The sequence below is a fragment of the Stegostoma tigrinum genome, chromosome 5, assembly GCF_030684315.1.
Source record: "Stegostoma tigrinum isolate sSteTig4 chromosome 5, sSteTig4.hap1, whole genome shotgun sequence".
Classification (NCBI taxonomy): Eukaryota; Metazoa; Chordata; class Chondrichthyes; order Orectolobiformes; family Stegostomatidae; genus Stegostoma; species Stegostoma tigrinum.
This window is the reverse complement of record NC_081358.1, coordinates 16,252,713-16,278,855: the sequence shown is the minus strand read 5'-3', so window position 1 is coordinate 16,278,855 and position 26,143 is coordinate 16,252,713. Positions and strand designations below refer to the sequence as shown.

The 26,143-nt window shown below is 37.8% G+C and overlaps 1 protein-coding gene across 1 annotated transcript in view; it reads right to left on the bottom strand.

The window, feature by feature from the left end:
- Positions 1–26,143, bottom strand: part of csmd3b (CUB and Sushi multiple domains 3b) — a 1,751,526-nt gene that overhangs the window by 540,173 nt on the left and 1,185,210 nt on the right. The window contains exon 10 of the mRNA XM_048529668.2: positions 16,379–16,500. Within this exon, the coding sequence (XP_048385625.1) occupies positions 16,379–16,500 (122 nt within the window). The remainder of the gene's footprint in view (positions 1–16,378; positions 16,501–26,143) is intronic.

Below are 26,143 nucleotides of genomic sequence, written 5' to 3'. Positions count from 1 at the left end.
CCTGTTGTGCTTTCAAGTTTGATTGAGAACATCTCCTACTGTGGCAACTAGTCATTTTACAGCAATATGCAGCACACACAGCAATTGAAAATCGGTTATATTTTGGGAAACAGCTTATTGAATCATCCAAGGAAAGTGCTAGCATCTGGCAATGTGTGGAGATTACTTTAGGTGCCTGTTTATTCTGAGAGAAGCAACTGACATCCTTCAGTCAACCCTATCATTGTAGCTGCTGGTACAGGCAGCAACACCATAATTTGCTTTGTTCTTGCGAAACCAACATAATGAATGCTGGAGTTTGTGAATTTAAAATAGTTCCCTCAGTGTTTCAATGAAGCATAACTGGGCTGAGGAAACAGGTTAATCTGTAGGATGGAAATCGTTAACAGGAAGGTCACACACTAAGTGGTTCTTGAAGCACACTAAGAATAGTTTTAACTGAAGAGTTTCTGTTGAGTGTACTCAGTATTGCATATGAAAAAAGAAACAGATTAATATATGTCCCTTGAAGAAAGGCGAAGAAAAAAAATGGAAAAAAAATGAATAAATCAATGAAAAGGAGGACATATAACTAATCGCTAAAAATATTGTGTTGTTGGTATGAACCTCTGTCTTGAACTTTATACCCAGCTGAAAATTTGCTTCAAAATACCCTAGGAAAACGAATGCATTTGTCAATTATTGTGCTCACTATCTGATCCACTTTGTGGGTTTCTAAATATTGGCCCACACAGCATCTACCACAAACAGTTGTCTAAGTTGTTTCAAACACACAATGGAACACTAAACACTGGCGACAATATCCTAAACATATACACAGTCTGTGTTCTGTCCTTATTGATGTTACTGTACATTACATATACATAACTGATTGGCTACAGTGATTCCTTGCACAGATGGTGACTGAAGGCGAGACAGTACCTTCATCTTGAAACATGACATGCTGTAATATAATGTATCTGTTCTAATGGCATAAGCTGTCTTGTCCAGAATCAATGCCAAAACATATTATCTCCAGTTTATCCTTTGAAGAATGAGAACACTTCTCTGGTAACCTGTGCAATAATGCATTTAGATATACTGTCTCTGTACATTCAGACAATACTCTGGTGTATGGACCACATGACCAGAGCTGCATCTATCTCCTATACATTTATCATGATTTGCTAATGCAGCTTCATTCTGTGCTATACTGTTATTGCAGGTGTATCTGTATCATTGGTCACAGGCGTGCGTTTGATATCAGGCAAGATGTCTTCAGTTTCTGCGACAGTAATTAAAGATATGCAGGTTGGAAAGGTTGTCCATTTCTCATTGAAAGATCATATGAGTTTGGCTGAACACAGTAACATTATATAATTAAAAGAAATCTGGCCATTTGCAACAAAACATTGAACTCATGCATTTTTGTCTAGCCTTTGGGGAGGCAATGGCCTAGTGGTATTATTGCTGGACTATTAATCCAGAGATTCAGATAATGTTCTGGGGACCAGGGTTTGAAGCGAATCGCAGCAGATGATGGAATTTGAATTAATTAATTACCTGGAATTCAGAATATAATGACGACCGTGAATCCATTTTCGATTGTTAGAAAAACCCATCTGGTTCATTAATGTCTTTTCGGGAAGGAAACTGCCATCCTTTTCTTGTCTAGCTTATATGGACTCCAGACCCATAGCAATGTGGTTGCCTCTTAACTGCCCTCCAGGCACCCTCATCCCATGAATGAATAAAGAAATACAAAACAGTTGGAGTAGCTGTCTACTTTTGATCATGCGCTACATCGTTTTGTCTAATCTTTCCAAAAATGAACTCTGTAAACATAGTTAGGTGGTAAGTAGGTGTGAGGGATGAACTGTATGGCTTTGTCTTGCATGAGAGCTGGGCGCCAGATCAAACCATTGTTGTGAGCAGTAGTGCACTGATTTAACATAGCTATCCAAAAGTCTTGGTAACTTATTTTATATTCAATGATCATGTATTATGTGCTGCAAGCTTTATGTTCTGTAAGGCCATTCAACTGTGGGTAGTGAGGAGTGGAGATAGCATTCCATTTCATGCATATCTTCAATGGGTACAAACCATCATTTGACATAACTTGTTGAGGGAATCCAAACACACTGAACATGGCCAATGGTATCAATGTGGACTTCACAAGCTTCAAAATCTCCCCTTCCTCTACTGCATCACAAAACCAGCCCAGCTCGCCCCTCCACCCACTGCATCCCAAAACCAGCCCAGCCTGTCTCTGCCTCCCTAACCTGTTCTTCCTCTCACCCATCCCTTCCTCCCACTCCAAGCCGCACCTCCATCTCCTACCTACTAACCTCATCCTGCCTCCTTGACCTGTCCGTCTTCCCTGGACTGACCTATCCCCTCCCTACCTCCCCACCTATACTCTCCTCTCCACCTATCTTCTTTTCTCTCCATCTTCGGTCCGCCTCCCCGTCTCTCCCTATTTATCCCAGAACCCTCTCCCCATCCCCCTCTCTGATGAAGGGTCTAGGCCCGAAATGTCAGCTTTTGTGCTCCTAAGATGCTGCTCGGCCTGCTGTGTTCATCCAGCCTCACACTTTGTTACACTGAACATGGCGGTCAGTATGTCAACAATTGCACCTGTGTAATTTTTACATTTTCTCAATGAAGTCAACACGGTGAAGTAGCCAGTCACCAGAATGTGATGTAATTATTGTTGATGGACATTGAAAAATATGAGTTGTCATCTTGCATGATAGCTCAGAAGGAATGGAAAGTTCTCTCGATTGCTATGATTGATGGAATTGATATGTTTTACGTAACTGGATCAGTTGATGAATATTCTTAATAATGTCCAACTACATATGGAAACAATTGGTTTTTGTTGCTCATGAGTGACCTCTATGTATCTTAGCCTGACATGTTTATGAGAATTGCTTATAGGATTAGGAATTTGTTTATATTTGAAGATTATATTCTTTCAGAATTCTCATTTATCTCTGACTGATTAGAAGGAATGTATTTACTCAGGGACCTGTTGAATATGTTCAGACCACTTGCTGACAATGTTTTTGAGCTGTTACAGCTGATCGTCTGAAGTTGCTTGCTGCATTTATTGTGCTGAGCTGTGACTATCATGTTAGACATCGATTGCAAGACTGACTTCCAGGTCAGATTCAACAATGTCCACTTTCTGGTCTGAAGGAAGATCTTTGTTCTAAGCTAAGTTTCGAAGTAAGCAAATGCCATTGGTGATGATCATTAGAACCCTGTCTGATATTGTACTTTTAAATTGTACTCTTGGGTCTTCAGAAGTGGATGTTGTAGTCAAGGAGATGTACTTGTGTGAAGTTTTTTGTCTAAGCATTTCTAATAATTTGTGGTCAGTAAGAACACTGAAGTACTTGCTGAATGAGTATGCATGAAATCTGTCCCAAAACTAAAGCAAGAGTCTGTCTTTCGAGTGGACTAAGTAACTCAAGTCTTCACATGGACCAGGTAGATGCTCTCTGATGCCTTTTTGGAATGCATCTACTTTTAACACAAACAGCTGGTGGTATCATAAGGTTGAAGTACACAGTGGTGAGCTGATAAATTATTTTTCAGAGATTGAAAAGTATATCAACAATCATTCTACTATTTGTGTCATTTATTTCGCAAAGAAGACCTTAAAGAGGGGATACCTTGGTTACAAAATTCAAAATGTATGGGATTAAACAGTTACATCGAACATGAACACCAACAAAAGTCACCTTTTGTTGAGTGGGTACCTTCTGTGCACATTCATATTTGATACAATCAGTTCTAAAACCAGTTGATAAGTAGATTGAACTGAAGAATTTGATTTGTCTCGCGACAATTTGACATTTTTTTTACTATTGGAAACAAAACTATGTTTCCTTGCTGCTGTCATGTACTGATGGAGGTTCATATCATGATCATGTTTTGTTCTCTCTAGAACTGTGATGTCATCTGTGTTATGGAGACAGCCTGGTAGATTCTCAATGATATGATCCTTGTGTTTCTGGTTTATGTTCAGTCTGACAGTTAATCCCACTGTTAAAATGAGGAAACCTTATCTACTAAGAGGTTCTCTAAAAGTCATCAGATCTTGTGAGTCCAGGAAAAACAATATGCACCAACATCAAATCTTGGCAATGGGTTTCAAAATATAAATGGCACTCGAGAATTTAAGCTCTTCTAAGGTAGGGCTCTTGTGTCAACAACTTTTTAATGCACTGTTCAGTCACTATGCCATCTTTGTTCCAAACATGTGCCTTGAAGTTGAATCAATCAGTGTGAAGCTAGACTTCCCAGATGATATTGTTTTGTATCACAGAATCCAGTTGCAGTTTGAGCATTTCTTGAACATAAATGATGCTTTTGTTGGAAGAGTTGAAGCTGAGCTGTTCATCATCTTTCACATGAAACACTGAACTATATTTTAAATTGTTGAATGTATCAAGTGGACCTAGGATATGTTTAATCAGGTGATAAACAGACTTGATATTGCAGTCTGCCATCTTTGTTGCTGCAACTGATGTGTTTGTCACTTTGTGGATAATAAGTAGATATTTCATAGTGCTACATCAGTTGTTGGTAGTTGCATCTGTTTCATCGAAATAAAAAAGGGTTCAGGTGTCCATCTTGACAATCCATATTAATATTTATGATGGATAATGCAGATGCATGGAATGACAGCCCAATTCTACACAGATGGATTATGGGCTGCATTGTGCTATTTCAGTTTCATGAGTACATCCCATTCAAGATAAATAAAGAAATGATATTTGGCTCCCGCATTGACTGTGGTATATAATGCATGTTGTTATTCCTCTGTAATGTATCATGGAGACAAAAGTAAAAGATTCAGACAGTTTCTGTTGGTGAGTCAAATCGACAACAAATATTGTCTGATTGGAACAACATCAAAGTTACTGGAAAAGCTCAGCACCTGAAGGGTCACTGGACTTGAAACATGAACTCTGATTTTTTCTTCACAGATGCTGCCAGACCTGCTGAGCTTTTCCAGTAAATTCTGTTTTTGTTCCTGATTTGCAGCATCTACAGTTATTTCAGTTTTTACAGTCTGATTGGAGTCTGAAATCTATAACATTGTTGGTATTTCTTGGGCTTTTTTCACATGTTTGTGTCTTTTGGATGGAATTTTGGAAGATTCTTTGACATTGTCCCTTTGGTTGCCTCTTTTTCACATGCTGTTGTGAAGCATTGTATATTGCTCTGGAAGTTTCTCTGGGTGATTGGTTTTTCAACACACATTAGCCTCATGCCATCTTGTGGAACACAGCTCACCTACATCAAAAAATGCTGGAAACTGTTATAGTGAATAAGATGAGACATACTTTATCCAAGATTGGGATGTTCTACTGGACCTGCTAATGGCTGCAGTCTTGCTCCAAAATCCAAAATGTGCACATGCTAGATGTCTGCAAACAATAGCTTTGCACTTGTTCTTTCTTCTAGTAAGGCATCAATGGTATATATTTGTCCAGAAATGCTTTTCTGAAAGACTTGTTAGGTTTTAAGGCAATGACATATTCCCTAGATTGTTTAGCTATGTTATCATTGGTTAAATCACATTCACACCTTTCTTCCATTGTCTGCTTATGAAGTAATTGATTACTGTACCTGGCTGTTAGTAGTATGAATTCAGCAAGACAGCATGTATTCATACATTGACTTGAACTTCTAAGCTGATCTTCTAAACATTTAAATGGTTTTGCTGTTATATTTTCAGTAGTTTTCTGAAATACCAGATAATTTAATTGCTCTTAAAACTTCAGTTCAAAAAGGAAGAGGTATCTCTGCCTATCATCCATTGCAATTTGTTTGCTGATCCATAAAAATTGTTTCTGTCATTAATCTAGAATTCTAATAGAATGTCAACGGATTTCCAATCCATGGTTAGATGTTTGCTTTCCAGTTTTCTTGAGTAACATTTTGTTCTGGAAAGGTTGAAAACAAAATGTCAATGTAAGAGTGTGCTACTTTTTCTGTTTTTATTTGGCATATTTCCACTATTTTCTTAAGAGGTGTTGTATCTCAATAGGTTCTGGGCTTGTGCCTGTAAGTGTTATTCCTGTCAAAAAATAAGCAATTAGGTGTTCATTTTTTTTTAACAACAATGCTTTTTCGAAAAAAAAAGTGGGATTGACAGTGATTGGGACTAGTAAGGCCTTTTCAGATGGGATTTTTTTTCATTATTAATTTCTGTTCTTTGATCAGGATCACTTCCCTAGATTGGAGCATTCTTTCAACTTTTGAATTGTTATTTTGAAATTGCAGTTGTTCTGGACATTTTGTAAAATGCTATATTTCTTTTCAAAAGAAATGGGAGCAAGAGTACCCACTGTACTTTAGTTTAATTATGGCTGTAGTTGCAACTTCAGCTCTAAACACAGATAGATGTAAGGATAACAATCTCTCCCTCACTGTCAGCAAAACAAAGGAGCTTATCATCAACTACAGGAAGCAGAGCGGTGGATCTATGGTGCTGAGGGGGATATGGCTGAGAGTTTCTAGCTCCGAGGAGCAAATATCACCAACAATCTATCCAGGCCTATCTACATTGACACTACAGTCAAGAAAGCACACTAACATATCTACTTCCTCAGAGGGCATAAGGAAATTCAACAAGTCCACAATGACTCTTAATAATTTTTTTATAAATGCATCACAGAAAACATCTTATCTGGATGCATCACAGCTCTGTATTGCAACTGCTGTGCCCAAAATCACAAGAAATTACAGAGAGTTGTGAACATAGCCCAGTCCATCATGAAAACCAGCCTTCCTTCCATTGGCTGTCTATAATTTGGAAAAGGTGCCAACGTAATCAAAGACCCCGCCTACCCCAGACAAATGCTTTCCCCACCCTGTTCCGTCAGGCGGAAGGCATAAAAGTTTGAAAACATGTTGTAATAGATTTAAGACAAGATTTTTCCCCACTGTTACAAGGCTTCTGAATGGATGTCTCAAGTCTTGGAATTGCTCTTCCTCTGCATCTTCTCTATAGTGGTAATATTGTGTTCTGCATTGTGTTATTACCCTGATATACTTCAATAGGTTATAACCTGATAGCATGTAACACAATATTTTTCATTGTATTTCAGTATGTGCGCAAAGATAAATCCAATCCGAAATAAATAAATAAATCCATACATTAGTTCCCATAAAAAAAGACTAATTACCCCAATGAATATAGCTATCTAGTGTAGAGCATTCATGTCACAGTTCTATCCTGGATGTGATGGACAGCAGAAAGACAAAAGAAACCCCTAATGTCAGATTCCTGTTGAGACAGTTTATCTTGATGTTTATTTGGAACATTAGCATCAAAGAAATGTACAGCATGGAAACAGACGCTTCAGTCCAACTCAGACATGCTGATCAGGAATTCCAAATTAATCTAGACCCGTTTGCCAGCATTCAGACAATTTCCCTCTAAATCCTTTTGTACAGCTATAATATCAATGACTTGCTCATAGCCTGGGTTGTACTTACTGATTTCATTGTATATTACACACATAGCTGTCTCACTGATGACTTTAGACAGATTCTATAACATACAGGAAGTGAGGTGGATAACTTTATACTGGAACTCCATATCTTGTTGTCCTGGAACTTTCTCCAAGGTACAGACTGGTCCAATGCTTGAGACAAATTAATATGCTTGAGTTCGGGACAGGTAACAAGCAAAATGTAATTTTTTGTTCACCATGGTTGAAGAGTGGGTTTGCCCTATGTAGTCAAGATGAGAACATCAATAACATAAGGGGAGAAACACATTCAGGACATATTCACATTGTAGAAAGAGATACAACATAAAGCTTGAGAAATGTGATGACTTAGAACGATGATTTAAAAAGAAAGCACATTTAATTGAGGAGAAAATTTAACCAGTCTACCTGAAGAACTGTCAGAGGGAATGACGAATGAGAATGTTGCTAATGTAGTGCCATTATTCAAGAAGGGTCAAAGAGATGCAGCCAAGCAACCTAACACCTATAAAGCTTCGAGAAGTCAGAATAAAACCAACTAATACCCATTGAAAGGGAATTAAGGTCACCACTTTGAAATAAAACTCGATACTTTTCTTTCTACACTTGCTTCACCTAATTTATTTTCAACTGTATTTTTTTATAAAAATGCAGATAATCTGCACAAAAGCATTACTTATGCCTGAATAATTATAATCGCTATAATTGCAATTTCTAAGTTTAGATTAGTAGACGAAGAAACACCGAGAGCTACTAGTCATTGAAATAGTGATCACTACAGCACATTAACTAATGAAGTACAATAACAGCTACATGATGGAGAGCTGTCACCATCAAAAGTAGAAACAACCAAGCACTCAAAGCTAACACAAGTAAATATTTCAAAAGTGCACCAGCAATAAACTCATGAAATACTGTTTGGTTTAAGGAGGAGATTACTTAGTTATATAGAACTGTCCACTACATGGCAGTGTGTTTTTATGTATGAAAGGAATGAAACAAAAAAAGTAAAACAAACTAAATGTGAACAATTATTATATTTTTATACACCATATGTTTAAACTGAAAAAAATGCAATATATTATAAAGTGCCATAGCTATATTAAAATCAAACAATGTTTTTGCTTTACTGTGTGACAACTTAAAAACATGCCAATCAAATCCTGTATCTGATTTGAGCTTATTGCAGAATCCTGATTAGACCGATTTAATTTTGCTGGAACATACTGTTGTACATTTTTTAACAACTTGGCCATAAAATACATGACTGTCTATGAATAAGTGCAGAGATCATCCTGAAATCCTCCCAAGGTCCTTCAGCCCAACAGATCTACACTGCCCTTCTGAACAGCATTGCATCCAAACTCATTCCCCTAATCTCCCATGTCTAACCCATCGAACCTCAACATCCCTGGACATAATGGCAAATTAACATGGCCAAACCACCTAGCCTGTGCATCTTTGGACTGTGGGAGGAAACCGGAGCACCCCGACAGAAACCCACTCAGACACAGAAGAATGTGGAAACTCCACACATATAGTCACCCAAGGCTAGAATCGAACTCATGTCCCTGGTGTGATGAGTGTTAACCACTGAGCCACCGGCCTGCCCGAAATCTTGCATAAATAAATGTCACACAATTTCTAAGATAACAAAGTGTGGAGCTGGATGGACACAGCAGGGCAAGCAGCATCTCAGGAGCACAAAAGCAGATGTTTTGGGCCGAGACCCTTCTCACACAATTTCTAGTTTACTTCAATGAGATAAAATTTTTAAAAAAACTTATTTTATTGCAGCAATAATTAGCAGAAAATAATTAAAAACATAGCTCAAAGCACCCTGTAATTCCAACGAACAACATTGATGGGAGGAGTAATTCCTGCTGCTTGACGCATGTTCAGTGAGGTAAAGGTAGCGGATGATGTAGCTGGAATGTTGAACTCCAAAACAGCACTGCAAATGAGCCTTACAAACTTGCGAATGAATGAACTAACTGTTCTCCAAATGTCCAGCAGACATTGCTTGGATGTATGGGAGCATTGATGCTGAAATGGTATCCAGTGCGTCTATCACTCCAAGTAGGTACTCAACAGTGTGATGCCAGTTTGGAGTTAAATGAGCACATGGAGAGCAAAGAAGCATGCAACTAAACCACATTGTGCAACTTTCAAAATTTTTTGAACACAGATTGTTGGGAAGTGCAATTTTATGAGAAAAAGCATATTTTAAACTATATGGGAATTGATTTTTTCCTGTTCCAGTCTCTGATCTTCCACGAAAGGGAGGCAGTAAAGGTTTAGATTACATTTTATAGCTGCTCTATTCACTACCTGTCCACCGTCTGCTCTATTCCATTGTTGTTTATGGTCTCCATTCCTTTATTAATATTCTTTATTATCTGCCCTGACAGCCTGACCTTATCTTGCCATCTGGAAATTTTTCATAGATTTCTGGTATCTGTTCATTCATTTACACACCAATTATGCTTAGAACTTTAGCCAGTTTAAAATTGTTTGAGTGCAGTTTCACAGTGCAATTCCATTACAATGTTACGGAAAACACAGACTGGAAATGTGAGATCTGTCCTAAGGTTAGTACTACCTAATCTTACACTCAATATGTTTTATTTTTCCTCCACAAGGCAATTTTACCTGATACTATAATGCTAATCTTACCTATCATAATGTATGAAACAAGGTGTGGTGGTTGTGGTATTGAGGAATCCAACAGACCTTTGGTCTAATTAATTGTTGTATAGAAACAGTACATTTACAGGTAGAAGTGGTGTTGTGCAATTAGGTAACAGAGGAAAATATGCTTCTTGCCACATGTCATACTTCAAGTGATCTGAGTCAAGTTGGACACTGAGATCTTTAACATACAATATTGTCATAAGCCTGTCTCTCAAAGCTGTATGAAATGTCAGCCACAAGACAAAAGACAACAATCTTATTTTTTCCCAAAAATAAAAGCTTAACCAAAGAGCTTCACTTGATTTCACAGAAACATTTGTTGTCAATTCAATCATTATAAAAACAGGTTAAAAAATTGCAAAATTAATATTTCAAACTTCAATGTAATACTTCTCAGGTTTGACATCATTCTGATCTGGACACTGTAAACCAGACTGGAGATGTACACCTTGTTCTTTACTGCACCGAGCTGACACCTTGGTTTTCTTGCTGTAACTCAGAGTCACCACATAGCTATCATCATAAGTTTTCTTCCTTGTACTCCTTGTGCATGAATGGTATGCCTTACATTCATCTGAACTGGCTTCTGTTCCTTTACAGTGTAGCACTATGATTAGTATTTTTTTTGTGTGTGATCCAGGTTCATTGCATTTTTTTCAGAAACCTCTCCTGATATCCCATTTTTGTAGTTGGACTCTGGCCTTACATTTCCTGCCCATTGCAGAGCTCTGGTCCTCTGTACTCATTGTAAATCTCTTACATTTTCCTCTTTTGAAGAAGAATGGTGAAACAACTAGTTTCCTGGCAAAGTTGCTCACATTTGCCTTCCAAGCATAAATTGTGGTGCAATGGTCATCCCTTCTCCAGTTATGCTGCATGAAAATGAAGCAATGAAATGTGAAAATTTTACAATTATTCATTTAATATGGCTTGATAGCTTGAGCATGGATGGTGGGGTGACAACACGATGTGAGTCATTTCCCACTTCATGTATGTGTCTTAAAACAATTCAATGATGCACTGAGATTGTGATCAGACATTCCAGGATGCTAAATAAAATTAAAATTATGCTCAATGGATCAATGATCATCACAGTCATTGTGTTGTGAAGCCATTGAACAACAGAACATTTGGAGAAATAATTTGTTTGAAGAATGCAATCTCCTGTATACTGTGAATAAGGATCCTGCTACTCTTGCCCAAGGAATAAATGGAATATTTTTGTGTGGTTGCAGAGGCTCCATTCCCTACTGGTGCTAGTATCTGGGGAAGCTTCACGTGCATTCATGATTCAATAAAAAAATCTTATTCATCCCTGGCAAGGAGCAAATCAAGGGTTGGTCATTTCATTTAAAACATGTGTCCCTGAGGTATCTTGGACATACCTTGGTGTAATGCTTCTAGGATTAGAACTTGTTTGTCCTTGAAAATGACTTGTTGTGCTCTAAGGTCAAAGCGCACTCATCTTCTCAAGTAATTCTTCAATACAATGAAGCAACTGCTGAATAATGACCTCTTCTGTCGGAGATTATCCTCTCTAATGTCTTGTGTTATGGACTCGACTAAACCTCCTCAAAATATATTACCTAGATCCCAATTTTTTATTATTTTAAAGGCAAATACACACATCTTGGCAAGGCAAATTCTGTAAAATATATTGTCTTACGAGTAATTCTCCAGTCCAGAGGGAAGAAAAAAATCAAAATAAAACTCTGAGAAAGATAGTAGCAGGGAAACATATATTGCAGCTTCCAAATTCAGACTGAAGACTCCAACAACAGCTACTGAGGAACTAAAACTAAAAATCTTGATGCTGTGGAGATTGACCCCACCCATTCAGGCTGCTTTTAGTGTTGTAATTTTAAAGAAAAAATCCCCAAGGCCTTACAAGCTGTTCACTTTATTGCATTCAAATAGACAACTATACACCTCTGTCTTAAAACCTTCCTTTGAAAAAAAAGGAAAAAAAAAATCACATCTTCCAGCTATAGGATCATCACAAACAATTTACTCTATGTTATAATCACAGAGTGACCTCACAGCTTCCCCACTTTTGGCCCCCTTTCAATTATGTGTACTAAGCATCTTGTTCTCTTTCCTTTATAATGTACACCTATCACACTTCAATTGACTGAGTTAACCAAAGCATAAACAAAGGACAACCAATTTCAATGTTTTCTTCAAGAAACAGAGTGAAGATTTATTACCCAAAATGAAAGAAATGATGAGATTGTAAAGAAGATGATCAGAGGATGGGTATCTGATCCAGATAAGAAGTAAATTGTCGTGTTCAGGGGTGTGTGGGTTATAGGTGGATGGGTCTGGGTGGGATACTCCAAGGGGCGGTGTGGACTTGTTGGGCCGAAGGGTCTATTTCCACACTGTAGGGAATCTGATCTAATCTAAATGCAGTTGTAGTTTTCAATTTTGCTTTTTAAAGAATCTTTGAGTTGTGAGTGAAACCTGAGTACCAATTTCTTAGCAGTTCTCCTCTATTCTCATGAGTGATAAAGCTTGCACAAATGTTGATGTCCTGGTCAACAGAAGATTTTCCAAGTATTTCTTTCTCCAAAGGTGTCAGTTTACTGGGATTTGAATTGGGATTGAGATTGAGAGAGGAATTAGTTGATTCTCTGTCCAAGTTGCTTTCTCCTCTTTGTTGTTCAAAGAGAGCGAGTGAAATATGATCTATTTGACCATTTCAAGTCAAACTCCAGAGTAATTTCCACATTGAACACTTTGCATGTAAGCTTTCATTTTTCAATGTACAAAATTATCACTCAATGATGAGTAAAACGAGATGCAAATTTCTTGACAATCGCTGAGCCTCAGCGCTTCTTGATTATAAATGGCAGTTCCAAGGGAATTGTTTTAGGATCTTCCAAATGGGTTGCCAGTATTTGTTGGATAATTACAGCAAGCAATTAGACCAGCTGTATCAGTGGGGGCCAGCTGTATCCTTGTTTAAACAAAAAACATAATAACCTACGAAAACCTCAAGTATTAAAGTAAAATGATCACAGCCGAATATCGAGTCTGTTTCTAATTTATCTGTAACAACTGTCAGATCCCATTGTGACATCTCCCATAGCCCTATGTTCTGTCTCACCTTGTCAATGACCCTTGTAGATTTAGCTACAGTCTTAGCATTGACATGGTCTAGAAATTGTTCACCTAGTCTGGGCTTTCATTGTTGTTCACCATAAGACCATAAGAGCATAAGACATAGAAGTGGAAGTAAGGCCATTCGGCCCATCAAGTCCACTCCGCCATTTAAATCATGGCTGATGGGCATTTCAACTCCACTTTCCTGCACTCTCCCCGTAGCCCTTGATTCTTTCTGAGATCAAGAATTTGGCGATCTCTGCCTTGAAGGCATCCAACGTCCCGGCCTCCACTGCACTCCATGGCAATGAATTCCATAAGCCCACCACTCTCTGGCTGAAGAAATGTCATCTCATTTCAGTTTTAAATTTACCCCCTCTAATTTTCAGGCTGTGCCCACGGGTCCTAGTCTCCCCGCCTAACGGAAACAGCTTCCTCGCATCCACCCCTTCTAAACCATACATTATCTTGCAAGTTTCTGTTAGATCTCCCCTCAACCTTCTAAACTCTAATGGGTACAATTCCAGGATCCTGAGCCGTTGATCATACATTAAACCTACCATTCCAGGGATCATCCATGTGAATCTCCACTGGACATGCTCCAGGGCTAGTATGTCCTTCCTGAGGTGTGGGGCACAAAATTGGACACAGTATTCAAAATGGGGCCTAACTAGGGCTTTATAAAGCCTCAGAAACACATCGCTGCTTTTATATCCCAACCCCCTTGACATAAACGACAACATTACATTCGCTTTCTTAATTACGGACTCTACCTGCAAGTTAAACTTGAGAGAATCCTGAACCAACACTCCCAGATCCCTTTGTACTTCTGCTTTGCGAATTTTCTCACCATTTAGAAAATTGTCCATCCCTGTGTTCCTTTTTCCAAAGTGCAAAACCTCACATTTACTCACATTGAATTTCATCAGCCATTTCCTGGACCACTTTCCTAAACTGTCTAAATCTTTCTGCAGCTTACCCACTTCCTCAGTACTACCTGCCTGTCCACCTATCTTTGTATCATTGGCAAACTTCGCCAGAATGCCCCCAGTCCCCTCATCCAGATCATTAATATATAAGGTGAACAGCTGCGGCCCCAACACTGAACCATGTGGGACACCACTCGTCACCGGTTGCCATTCCGAAAAAGAGCCTTTTATCCCAACTCTCTGCCTTCTGTCAGACAGCCAATCCTCAATCTATGCCAGTAGCTCACCTCGAACACCACTGACCCTCACCTTACTCAGCAGCCTCCCGTGAGGCACCATATCAAAGGCCTTTTGGAAGTCTAGATAGATAACATCTACTGTGTTTCCCTGGTCTAACATATTCTCCTGTGGTTCTTGCAGGCAAGCTGCTCATGTTGTCGACTACTAAGTTTTAGCTCCCAAATATTGAACAGGGAAGCCATCAAGGGCAATTTGCAGTTGTCATATCCCAGCTTTCTTCAAGAGTATTTCTTCCTGTAAAGTTAGAGTTCTACTTGCAAGATGCCAATACTTATAGCCTGGGATTCGTTATGGTTATGAAACACCTCATGTGAGAAAGGCAGGAACAGTTAAGGCTGAAAGGCGAAATATGAAGATGAGCACCATAAAGTACAGGTGTGATAACTAAAGGATACTTAAAAGCCATGGTACACTGAAGGAAGGTACCATAGCAATTAACAAGTAAAAGATGATGGCAAGAAGGATCAGCTGTTCCAAGAATAATCTTAATATCTTGCAAGGTTAATGACTGAAGAAGTACCACATGTAATAAGTGTTTCCTGGAATTGTCAGAGGTGTTGATAGTTTAGTTTACTAGATCTGGTGAATTAATCTCTTGTATTCTGAACAGGCGAATGTTAAATTTTAAACAGATCTCCAGCACTTGAAGTCAACATTAAATGGTCCAATTTTAGTGGCTTATTTTTCTTCTGAGAAAGCACCCAGGTTGAACTTCATGAAGTTGGCTACTTTTTGTTTGACTCCTTTTGACATCCACCTTGTTCAGGTTGTTTCCATCTTCCAGTTCCACCATTGTTTCTTTAATGTAGCTTTAAATTCAGCTGCTTCTCCCATCTACTCTATGCTGCTTTCCATTAGGAGCCATTGAAATTTCTATGCCACTGCAATGATAACTGAACAACCTCACCTGTTGCCATGGCTACAAGATGGGCATGTCACATCCATGAAGTTATATATAATAACAGAAGTAGAAGATCTGATTTAAAAATTAAATCAGCCTGCAATGATGTCTCTGTTAAAATTTCACGTTAGCAAATTTCACAAAATATTTTTCAGTTACAATTTTATCTCATTGAGAGGCTCATAATTTTTATGTCCTCAGATTGAATGAGATGACAATATAAACAACAACCTTTATTTTCATAACACTAGTACTCTAATGTGATATGATTATAAGATGATGTTTACAACATTAGCACTAAGTGAAATTCTGGTTGGTCTGATTGAAATGGACATTTTGACTCTCAAATATAAAGAACACACACTGGTATAAAATTGTTGATGTGCAACTGATGATGGATAAAAAAAAACAGGCTTTTCATCGCAAAGGCTCATCATACATTGCTGAAGTTTGAGAGAAGTAATAAACTTGTCAGAGTATTTGAAGCATAAACAACTTTGCTGTCACTCTTGCTGCATTCACTGGTTCTGGATGCATTGGACTTTATATGCATTGCTTGGTGACACATTTTAAATGAGTAAAATTCCTTCCTCAATAATTTCAGTGATAGATGGAAAGGAATAGAGTTGGGGTAATTTTTTCAGATTACATGAAAGAAGTTTTAAATCACAATGTGAGGAACACATCAGCGCATATCACTTAAATAGTCTATGCATATTAACCAGATGGACAATGGAGTTTGTAATGTGTCATGAAGTTTTGTAATTTAACCTGATGGAAAGTTTTGCTCGAATTCTTATTTCAGGCATTTTTAAAAGCTCAAATCAATGAATTCGTTGTCAACACAATGAGCTAGAAGACACTTTCTATGACCATTACCATTAAACAGTGGCCTTTTTATAACAGTGTACTATTACCAGTACTGAAGGTGCACAAATTAATTTGTCACTTACCTTATTGGGGCTTAATGCTGTTATTATCCAGACACATTGTGAATTGCTGTCATATTGAAAAGGGAAGTTGGGGGACACAAAGGTACCAGCTGGACCAGACAAATTCACTCCACATGTTTTAGCTGGAAAAGATAAACAAGGTTATTAAGTATGGTCCTTTTAACAAAACAACTAACATATTCTGTAAAAATTTAGACCTACTCATTGAAAATTGAAATGAATTTTCTGAGTGGAATTCACCATTGCCTGCTGTCATATCAGGAGAAGATCAAGGGCACTGTTAGAAAGACACAAGAATGCAGTTCCCAGCAATCTAATACTCACATTACAGCAGCTGATCCTGAGAAGAATTGCCTGGCACATCATTTCATAACTTTGGGACATTTAGATGTATTAATTGATTAGATAATGAACAAAAATATAGAATTAAACACTTCTATGTAATGTATTGTGTGTATGTGTGTTTTTCAATGAAAAAAGTTGAAGTATTGTAAAATCAACTTAAATTAACGTCAATTATAGTGAATGAGTCACACTCCAATTTCAGCCTTAATGATTTGTAAATACCAAATTTGTGGGTTACGTCAAAAATTTTAAGTTTGATTCTGAACAGATTATACTTATAAGCTCACAAAAAGGCTGGGTTTTGAGACTACCCAGGACATCTTAAAAAATGGCAGATCACAAGGTTAACATGTTTATTTTTAAAGTTAGATTAGAAGTGACAAAGCTTGAAAACAGCAGTTGAGTTCAGTGAGCTAATTAAAGAAAACATGGTGTCTGCAAGAATCAAAATCCACCAGCAGCATTTTGTTATGGGAGTTAGAGACAAATAAGTTTTGAAATATTCAATGAACACAGAAAGACTTTAAGCCCCAGTTATTTTTTTCAGTTTGAAGGCATCCTCGAAAATATTGTGTTGTGCTGGAGATGAGTGAGTAGTTCTTTAGCCAAATTACCTCATTGATTGCTGTGAAAGTTTGTTGCGGTTTGGAACTGGTGTGTTTAACCTGCAGCTCAGGAACAGAAGGAAGCTAAAATAAAAACTAGTCAGATAGACCTGCTCCAGAAATTGAGAAAATGAAATTAATTTTGTCACTGACCATTTGGAATATGGATCAGGTTTGGTGAGGGAACAGAAGCTGGATGATTGCACGATTTGAAACCAGTGGAAGATGATACAATGGTGCTCCAGAGTTTTGTACCAAAGCAAAACAAGCAGCTTAGCTTGTATTGGTCAAATGACCAGACAAAAGACTGAGACATCGAAAGAGGTGGTAAGTGAAAGTCGCCATTGAGAAAAGCTGAAGCTGATGACAATTAAAGATTCCTTACAAAGCACTGTGACATATTTATTCTTGATCTCAGCAGAAGTCTAATATTGTTGTTATTTGTAAACATAATTCTTCAGGGAAGTAAGTCGCAAACTTGAATGCATATACAGTTATGAAATATGTTGTTAAGTTGTTCAGATTTTTCCTTCCAAATCAAGTATGTTAATTATACATGAATGACATTTTCAAAATATTCTGTAATGTGTGTACCCAATCTATTGGACTTTGTGTAAACAATACAATAATTGCTTGTTACTTGAAAACATTTTAATAGCTCCCATAGTGAATTATGCAAGACAGAAGAATGCCATTCAGCCCATCAAAACTGCACTAACATAACATAATTAACCCTAATCCTCTGTTCTGCTGTCCCCAGATCCATCCAAGCGTTTCATTTTTAGTCTATAATTAGTGCAGAATTTAGCCATGGAGACACAAAGATACATGATCAAATTCTTGGCTTGCACTAAGCTAACTGATAGCTGCAATATAACATTAGGGATATTGCAATAAGCTTGAGGGTTCAAATTAAGGGATCTAAAGAAAACAAATTTCTTACTTCCCACTATAAGTTAGTGATTTTTTTTTAGGAAACGCATCCCAAGTGAGAACACAACAGGCACAACTCTGATGCTATCCTCCAGTGCGGTCAATGGAGTGAGACAGCCTGCTTTCACTTCATAGAGTGGAAATGTGGAGTGCTGAAACTGTACAAAATGTTGGTATGGCCATAATGAGGGTATTGTGTGCAGTTCTGGAATCACATTGTAGGAAGATGTGATAGCACTGAAGAGGATGCAGAGAATATTTACCAGGAAGTTGCCTGAGTTGTAGAGTTTCAGATACGATGAGAGATTGGGCAAGAGTGGGATTATTTTCCTTAAAGCAGAAGGAAAGTGAAAGAAGACTGGTTTGAGATGTGTCAAATTATGGGGGCCTAGAAAGGGTAGGCAGAAAGATGTGTTTCCACTTGACGAAGGGATCAATGACCAGGACATTGTTTTAAGGTAAGGATCTGAAAGTTCACATTAAATCTGAGAAAAAGCATCTCACCCAGAGGGTGGTGAGAATCTGAAACTCACTGCCTGTAAGGTTGGTCGAGACAGAAATCTTCGTAACTTTTAAGAAATATTTAGATGTACACCAGTGACACCAATACATAAAAGGCTATAGACAAAGTGCTGGAAAATGGAGTTAGAATAGTTAGGAAGTTGTTTTTAACTGGCACAGGTGGGATAGGTTGAAGGGCCGTTTTTTGTGCTGTAGATGTCTATGACTTTATGAGCTCTGCTTACTTTCTTGGCCACATCACTTTGAATTAATTACCATTGCTCATTTATACTAAATGTGCCCACTTGCATATTTAAAGCTCTGAAAATTAAATTTGTTTTCATGCATAACAACATGAACAGAAGTGGTTAAAAATTTAATTCTAATAAAAAAGGTAAGAAATGGACTATGTACGCCAATGAAACTAAGCAGTATGTTGTGGTCACATCACTGGAACAGTCACAATTGCCCCATGACATGGTTAAGTTTGCATTCAATAAAACCTAAAATTTATAAAAAAGCAAGTCAAATTGTAACTTTATTTACATTACTGATTGTCCTAAATACTCAAATGGTTCACTCATGTCCTTCTGGGGCAGAAATAAATCTTTACTATCTAGTCTGGCTTACATGTGACTGTTAACCAATTCATATTGGTTCTTTGAAAAGAGCTTAGCAAGCCAGTTGCCTCAAGAAAAATTAGGGATGATCAATAAAAACTGACCTTGCCTGTGACGTCTATATCCCATGGACAAATAAAAAAAAGCCATGTGTAGTTTTTGCAATTTGTTCAAAATCAGTTTAGTTATTGCTGACGTTCACTGAATTGTTTTAATTGCTATTTGTGCAGAATAGCCTTTCAACCATAATGTTAAAACTGCACAGATTACTATACCAGTAGATTTAAATTACATCCTAAAAACTGTGTTAATTTGTATTGTGTCATGAAAGATTTTAAATTAGATGATTTGCAAAGTTTAAAGAGAGGATCAACTAGAAGGAGGGGATGGTCTAATGGTATTTTCACTCGGCAGTGAATTCAGAAACCTGGGTTTGAGTCCTCCCACAGCATTTGGTAGAATTTGAATTCAATTTTTAAAAATCTGTAATTAAGAATCTGACGATGACCATGATTCCAATGTTGATTCTATTGCTCCCGAGGGAATGAAACTTCCATCCTTACTGGATCTGGCTTCCATGTGACTTCAGGCCCACAGCAACGCGGTCAACTATTCTCTGGATAATTATGGATTGGCAATAAATTCTGCCTGGCCAGTGATGCCTTATCACATCAATGAATTTTAAAAAAAGAACCTCATAAAACTAGCACAGTTTTGAGTGTAATTCAATCCACATAATTGATTTTACTCAAAATATCTGTCCACGTGAGGGTACGGAAAGTAACAAAAACTGAAAGAACTGTGGATGCTGTAAATCAGGAACAAAAACAGAAATTGCCCGAAAAGCTCAGCAGGTCTGGCAGCATCTGCGAAGGAAAATCAGAGTTAATGTTTCGGGTCTGGTGATCCTTCCTCAGAGGTTTTTTTATCCCTGTTTTACAGCAACCGCCCTTCTTTTGTAAGATAATAAAGTGTGAAGCTGGAAGAACGCAGCAGGCCAAGCAGCATCTCAGGAGCACAAAAGTTGACGTTTCGGGCCTAGACCCAAAACGTCAGCTTTTGTGCTCCTGAGATGCTGCTTGGCCTGCTGTGTTCATCCAGCTTCACACTTTATTATCTTGGATTGTCCAGCATCTGCAGTTCCCATTTTTTGTGTTTTTTTTCATTGAGTACTGGAAATAACAAGATTGAAACATACAGTATTCCAAAATAACACAAAAACATTTTAAAAACACTTTACAGAGATTAATGAAATAATTAACAGATTTTCCTGTTATTTCAACAGATGAATGTACACCAAGTAAGGAAAAGCAAGTTTACAGACTATTATCTTATGCATGAAGATATCTCAAATCTAGACCCAATAACCAAAAATTAATGGTTTAGGTGAGGAAAATTTTAAATCTTATTTAAAACATTCCATAACATAGAAAGAAGGATCGACATTTAAATAAATAGAAACTGAAATAACAAAGTAAATTTGAAAGTCATTCAAAGGAATGTATTTAATCAGCATTTGAAATGTTTAGAATAGCCTATTCAACAAAGTCGCAGAGGCAAAAGCATTACACTATTCAAAATCATTGGAACACAGAAATTAGAGCAGAAGTACACAAGTTAGCCATTTGAGCCTGCTCCGCCAACTCAATGAAAGATCAACTTCATATTCCCACCTGCACTCCACATGGGTCAATGGTTATAAAGGTCAAAAATCTTTCAAATAAATGCAGTCTTGAAAATATTCACTGACCCAGCATCTGCTGCTTTTTGGGATAGAGACTTTCAGCATTTATTAGATTAAACTTTAGAGCAAAAGAATTCTCAACTTTATCTTGAACACAAGGCCCCTTTATGTGAAAATGTGCCCTGACATTCTAGGTTCTCCCATGATGCTGGAGAATCCAAGACAAAAAAGTGGGGAGCCGGGCAAACACAGCAGGCCAAGCAGCATCTTAGGAGCACAAATGCAAGATGCTGCTAGGCCTGCTGTATTCATCCAGCTCCACATTTTGTTACCCCAATAATCTTATTTGTTTTAATAAGTATACCTTCCACTTTTATAAATTCCAATGACTCTCAGCTTACCTCCTCCCAAACAGATCCTTCACCTTAATGTTTCAAGACAAAAATATTTTTTCAAAACTGCACCAATCTTATTCTTTATTAACAAAAGCAAACATCCTATTTTTGATTTCCACTTAACGTTTCACAGTGTTAAACATCCTTGAATTTTCCATTCCGAGCCGAAGTGGCTTTGCAACTGAGAAGTGTTCAGAAATTGAAGGTGCTCAGTTCAATTGTATTTTCTCATTGCTGATTTTTCCTACTGTTATAATCGAAGTCTAAATCTTCAATAAAGTTCAAATCTATTCACTGTAGTTTAGAAAATGGGCCGATGTTTATTGTTGGATATAATGCAGATCTCTGTGGTTCAGGGAAAACCGAAACTGAGAATTGTGACACGTCCAATCTGCAAACTTAACTTCTCCTGAGTCTGAGGCTATCTGCATCAACTTTAGAGAAAACAGAGACAGAAATGAGGGAACCAAATGCTGTTTATCCTGGCATCTCCTGCTTTGGGGAGGGTGCAGAAGAGGTTGACCAGAATGCTGCCTGGATTAAAGTTTATGAGTTACCAGGAGAGGCTAGATAAACCAGAATTGCTTTTTTTTCTTGAGCGGTGGAGGCTGAGCAGTGACCTGATGAAGTTTATAAAATTATGAGAGGCACAGAGAGCGTTGGCAGAATGTTTTTTTTCCCCAGAGTTGAAATGTCTCATACCTGGGGGGTGGGTAACATTTAAGGTGAGAGGGAGAAAGTTCAAAGGAGATGTGAGGAGCAAGTTTTTCATACAGTGAGTGGTAGGAGTGTGGAATACACTGCTGGGGTAGTGTGGAGCCTGATATGACAGTGGTGCTGAAGGCATTTTTGATGAGCACATGAATATGCAAGAAATGGAGGGCTACAGACCAGGGTCAGGAAGAACAGATGAGTTTAATTTGGTGTCAAGTTCGGCACAACACCATGGGCTGATAGGTCTGTTCCTATGCTGCACTGTTCCATGTTCTATGTTCTCTGAGTCATCAGGAAAATGCTAGAAAATACGATCAAAATCTTTATAAGGCACTTGAAATTTATACGATAGTATGATCAGACAGAATAAATATGTCTTGGAAAAGGAAGTTCATATTCAGCAAGTTTATTAGAGATTTCTTTCTGAAAATGTTTTTAGGGCAGATAACGGGAGCTAGTAGACATTGTTATTTTTGAATTACAAAATATCATTGATAAATGATGAGCAAACAAGGCATTTGGAAAAAATCCAAAGGAATACAGCAAGAAAGCTACACAAATAGAGGGATAATATGAAAGTGTGGATATGCACCATATTATGCAGAAAGCATTTGCTTTTTACGTACATTCATATTGCTCTGGAATTCTTGACCATTTTAAGACATTTCATTCTTACGGCACCTCTGAAGAAGTGACAGGTTTACTGCAAACAAGCTCAAATTAACAAAGAATATGAACATTGCTACAGTCTACATTTGCAGACTACTTCTTAGCTGTGAAGCATTTCTGAACATTGTTGTCAAGAAGGAAACTAAATACGTTCTAGTGTTTAATTTAACCATTTTAATCAATCTAAGAATGAATTCAACTTTTTGTATAGGTACCACATTAAACTATATGCTTTCAAATCAGTTTAATTTCACTCTCCTAGTTATCTAAATTATTCTAGTTTCCACACTGAAAAATTTTGATGCAACTGGTTTTTTTTAATTTTTCCTTTACTGTAACTTAAAACAATGTAAAAATAACAAATTGCATCAAAATTGTCAATAGATTAGAGATTTGCATTTATTTAATTATATTTATTACTTTAGTGTATCTAAAGCCCTACTCAGCATTAAACTTTTTTTGAAGTGTGGTCATTGTTACAAGCCAGAGGAATGTCAGCCAATTTGTGCACAGCATAGAGAGGTTTCACACTCACAAGCAGGATAAATTACCTTTTATTTTACTTTTGTTGGTTGAAGGTTTAAGAGTTGGCCAGAACATTGTGAAGTAAAAAAGGAAAATTAGCTTATTTAGTTGCGCTGTGCTTCAAGATGTTTTTTGAGGTGAAAAATCAGGAACACGCTGCCACTCAAAATCTGAGTAGGCACACTGAAGTGAGCAAACAAATTTTTATTATCTTTGGGTTTTCGGCAATTCTCCAGTGCAGAGGTACAAACCGTATCTGCATTAATGAACTTTTTAACAACTACGCAAGTTAAATGACTTGTCTTCACCAAAATTGCCAAAGTGTTCATTTTAACGGGGTGGAGGAAACCCAGAAGGAGCTGAAAACATCTATGCTAGGGAGAAACCATCAGCTACAAGTCCAGAAAATACCCAAGACTGGTTTGATGAGAATGACCACATCATCCAAAACCTAGTCAACAAGAAGAAGAAAGCTCTGCCTGCCTGGCTAAATGACATCACTCACATGACAAAGAGGAGAACTTATCAAATACCAATGTGGAGTTGCAAAGCAGAACTGGGGAAATCAAGAACAGGTGGTGAACTGAAAAACCTAAAGAGTTCCTCGCCAAAAAAACAACATCCATGTCTGCTTTAGTGCCACCATGGCAATATAGCGACCCAACACACTTGGGCCTCAAGTCGACACAGACTGAAGATGGAACCCTTTTGAGAAATGGCAAACACTAACCTTTGATGGAGAAAACACATAAAAGAACTCCAAAGCCATGCAATCATAAATGAGGATATATTTGAGGAAGTTCCTCAATTCTTCAATAAGGACCTTCGACTCCCAACTAATCCGGCAAAAGTCAACTAAAACAAACACATAAAGAATGGAAAAGCTGCAGGAGTGGATGGGAATCCAGCAGAGAATTTCAAACTTGGAGGATCTGAGCTTACTTGTCATCTCCATAATTCTTCCTGAATATTTCAGACAAAGAAGAAATCCCTGCCGATCTCAGAGAAACCATCATTGTCACTATCTTTAAGAAAGGAGACAAATCAAACCACACAAATGACCAAGGAATCTCTCTCTCTCTCTCTTCATTGCCAGGAAGATTATTGCCTGAATTCTTGCTAGGTGCCCTCTCCCAGTCTCTGAAGAAATCTTTCCTGAAAATTAGTGTGGCTTCCTGTCAAACCGTGGAACTATGGACATGATTCTTACTGCTTGATAACTCCAAGAGAAATGTCAGATCAACGCCAACCATTCAGCATGGATTTCATCAATCTAATGAGACCCTTCACTCAGTCAATCTGAAAGAGCTATGTAAGAGCCTCTCAAATGTCAGATATCCAGAGAAATTCATCAATATCCTCCATCTCTTTCACAACAAGTTGTCAGTGATGAACAAGCAATATAACAGAATCCTTTGAGGTACTGTCAAGTCCTGACGTTGTCTACACGATGGACAAAATTTTAACAACCATTTAAAATCCAAGAGGAAAACAATTGCTTTAGAACTTCAGTATTCAGATGATAATATCCAGGGAAATTGATTAACTTCCTCTATCTCCTTCCATGGAAGACAATCTTCAAGTCTTGCTTAAAGCCTTTCTGAAGCAATCTGAAAACTCAGCCTCAATCTCAGCAAAACCATTTCTTTACCAACGGATCCAAGTAAAAACTATGGTCAATTTCTCTATCATAATCAATGGAGAAATCCCTCTCAACATAGAACATGTGCTCTACCTGGGGAGCCACACCTTATCCCAGGATGACATCAATGTCGAGATTAAACACTGCATTCAATCCAGAGGGCCACCTTTGGAAAGCTAAAAATGAGAGTCTTTGACAACTATGACATCCACACTCCAAGATGCTTATGAATAATGCAGCCTTCCCTCTGACTCTCCTATATGTTCCAAAACTTAGGTTGTGCATAGACACCACCTCAAAGCCCTGGAGAAGAATGATCAATGCTGTTTGAGAGGGTAGGGTTATGCACATAAATGCTCTTGCAAGAGCCAATAATAGCAGCATCAAGGCCATGATCATCCAAAACCAACTCTGTTAGACTGGTCAGGATGCCAAAGTTCAGACTGCCAAACCAATTCCTCTTCAACCAACTAAAGGAAGGTACTGCAATGAGAAGAGGACCAAGGAAGTGCTTCAAAGACACCCAAAGGCTTGCCTCTATAAATCAAACATGGACCTCAATGCCTGGTGGAACCTGATTCAGAAAACAAAAACTGACTTGAAGAAAACTCCTGTATGAAGGAATATCATTCTTCATGCAACCCATCAGCAAAACAAAGTACAGAAAAGGAACGAGAGAAAGGAATTCCAGTGTTTGCGAAGCCAAAGACAGCCATTCCTCTTCCTGGAGAAACATGTTCAAACGTGTGGATGACTCTAGGATTGGGATCGTCAACCACACAAAGACCCACAGAACCAGTAACCACTGACACAAGATTTCCTCGATACATAATCATACTCATTAGTGAGTGACTTTGCTGCCCACAACTTATTCAATGGTTTATTTCCTACCTGAGAAAATTGAAATACATAATGTATTTACCCTGCGATTAGCTACATTTTTATTACTGCAAATGTAATGGCATTCTCAGGAATTGCATGTTTCAGGAAACTGCTTCTGTAATTTTATTAGCAGTCTACTCACTGTGACAAAAACAATCCAGACATTTACAATTATTTTCAGGTAGAGAAGGAGAAAATACGTAAGGATGTATACAGTCAGAAAAAAGAAACAACTTTCTCTCAAGAAAGC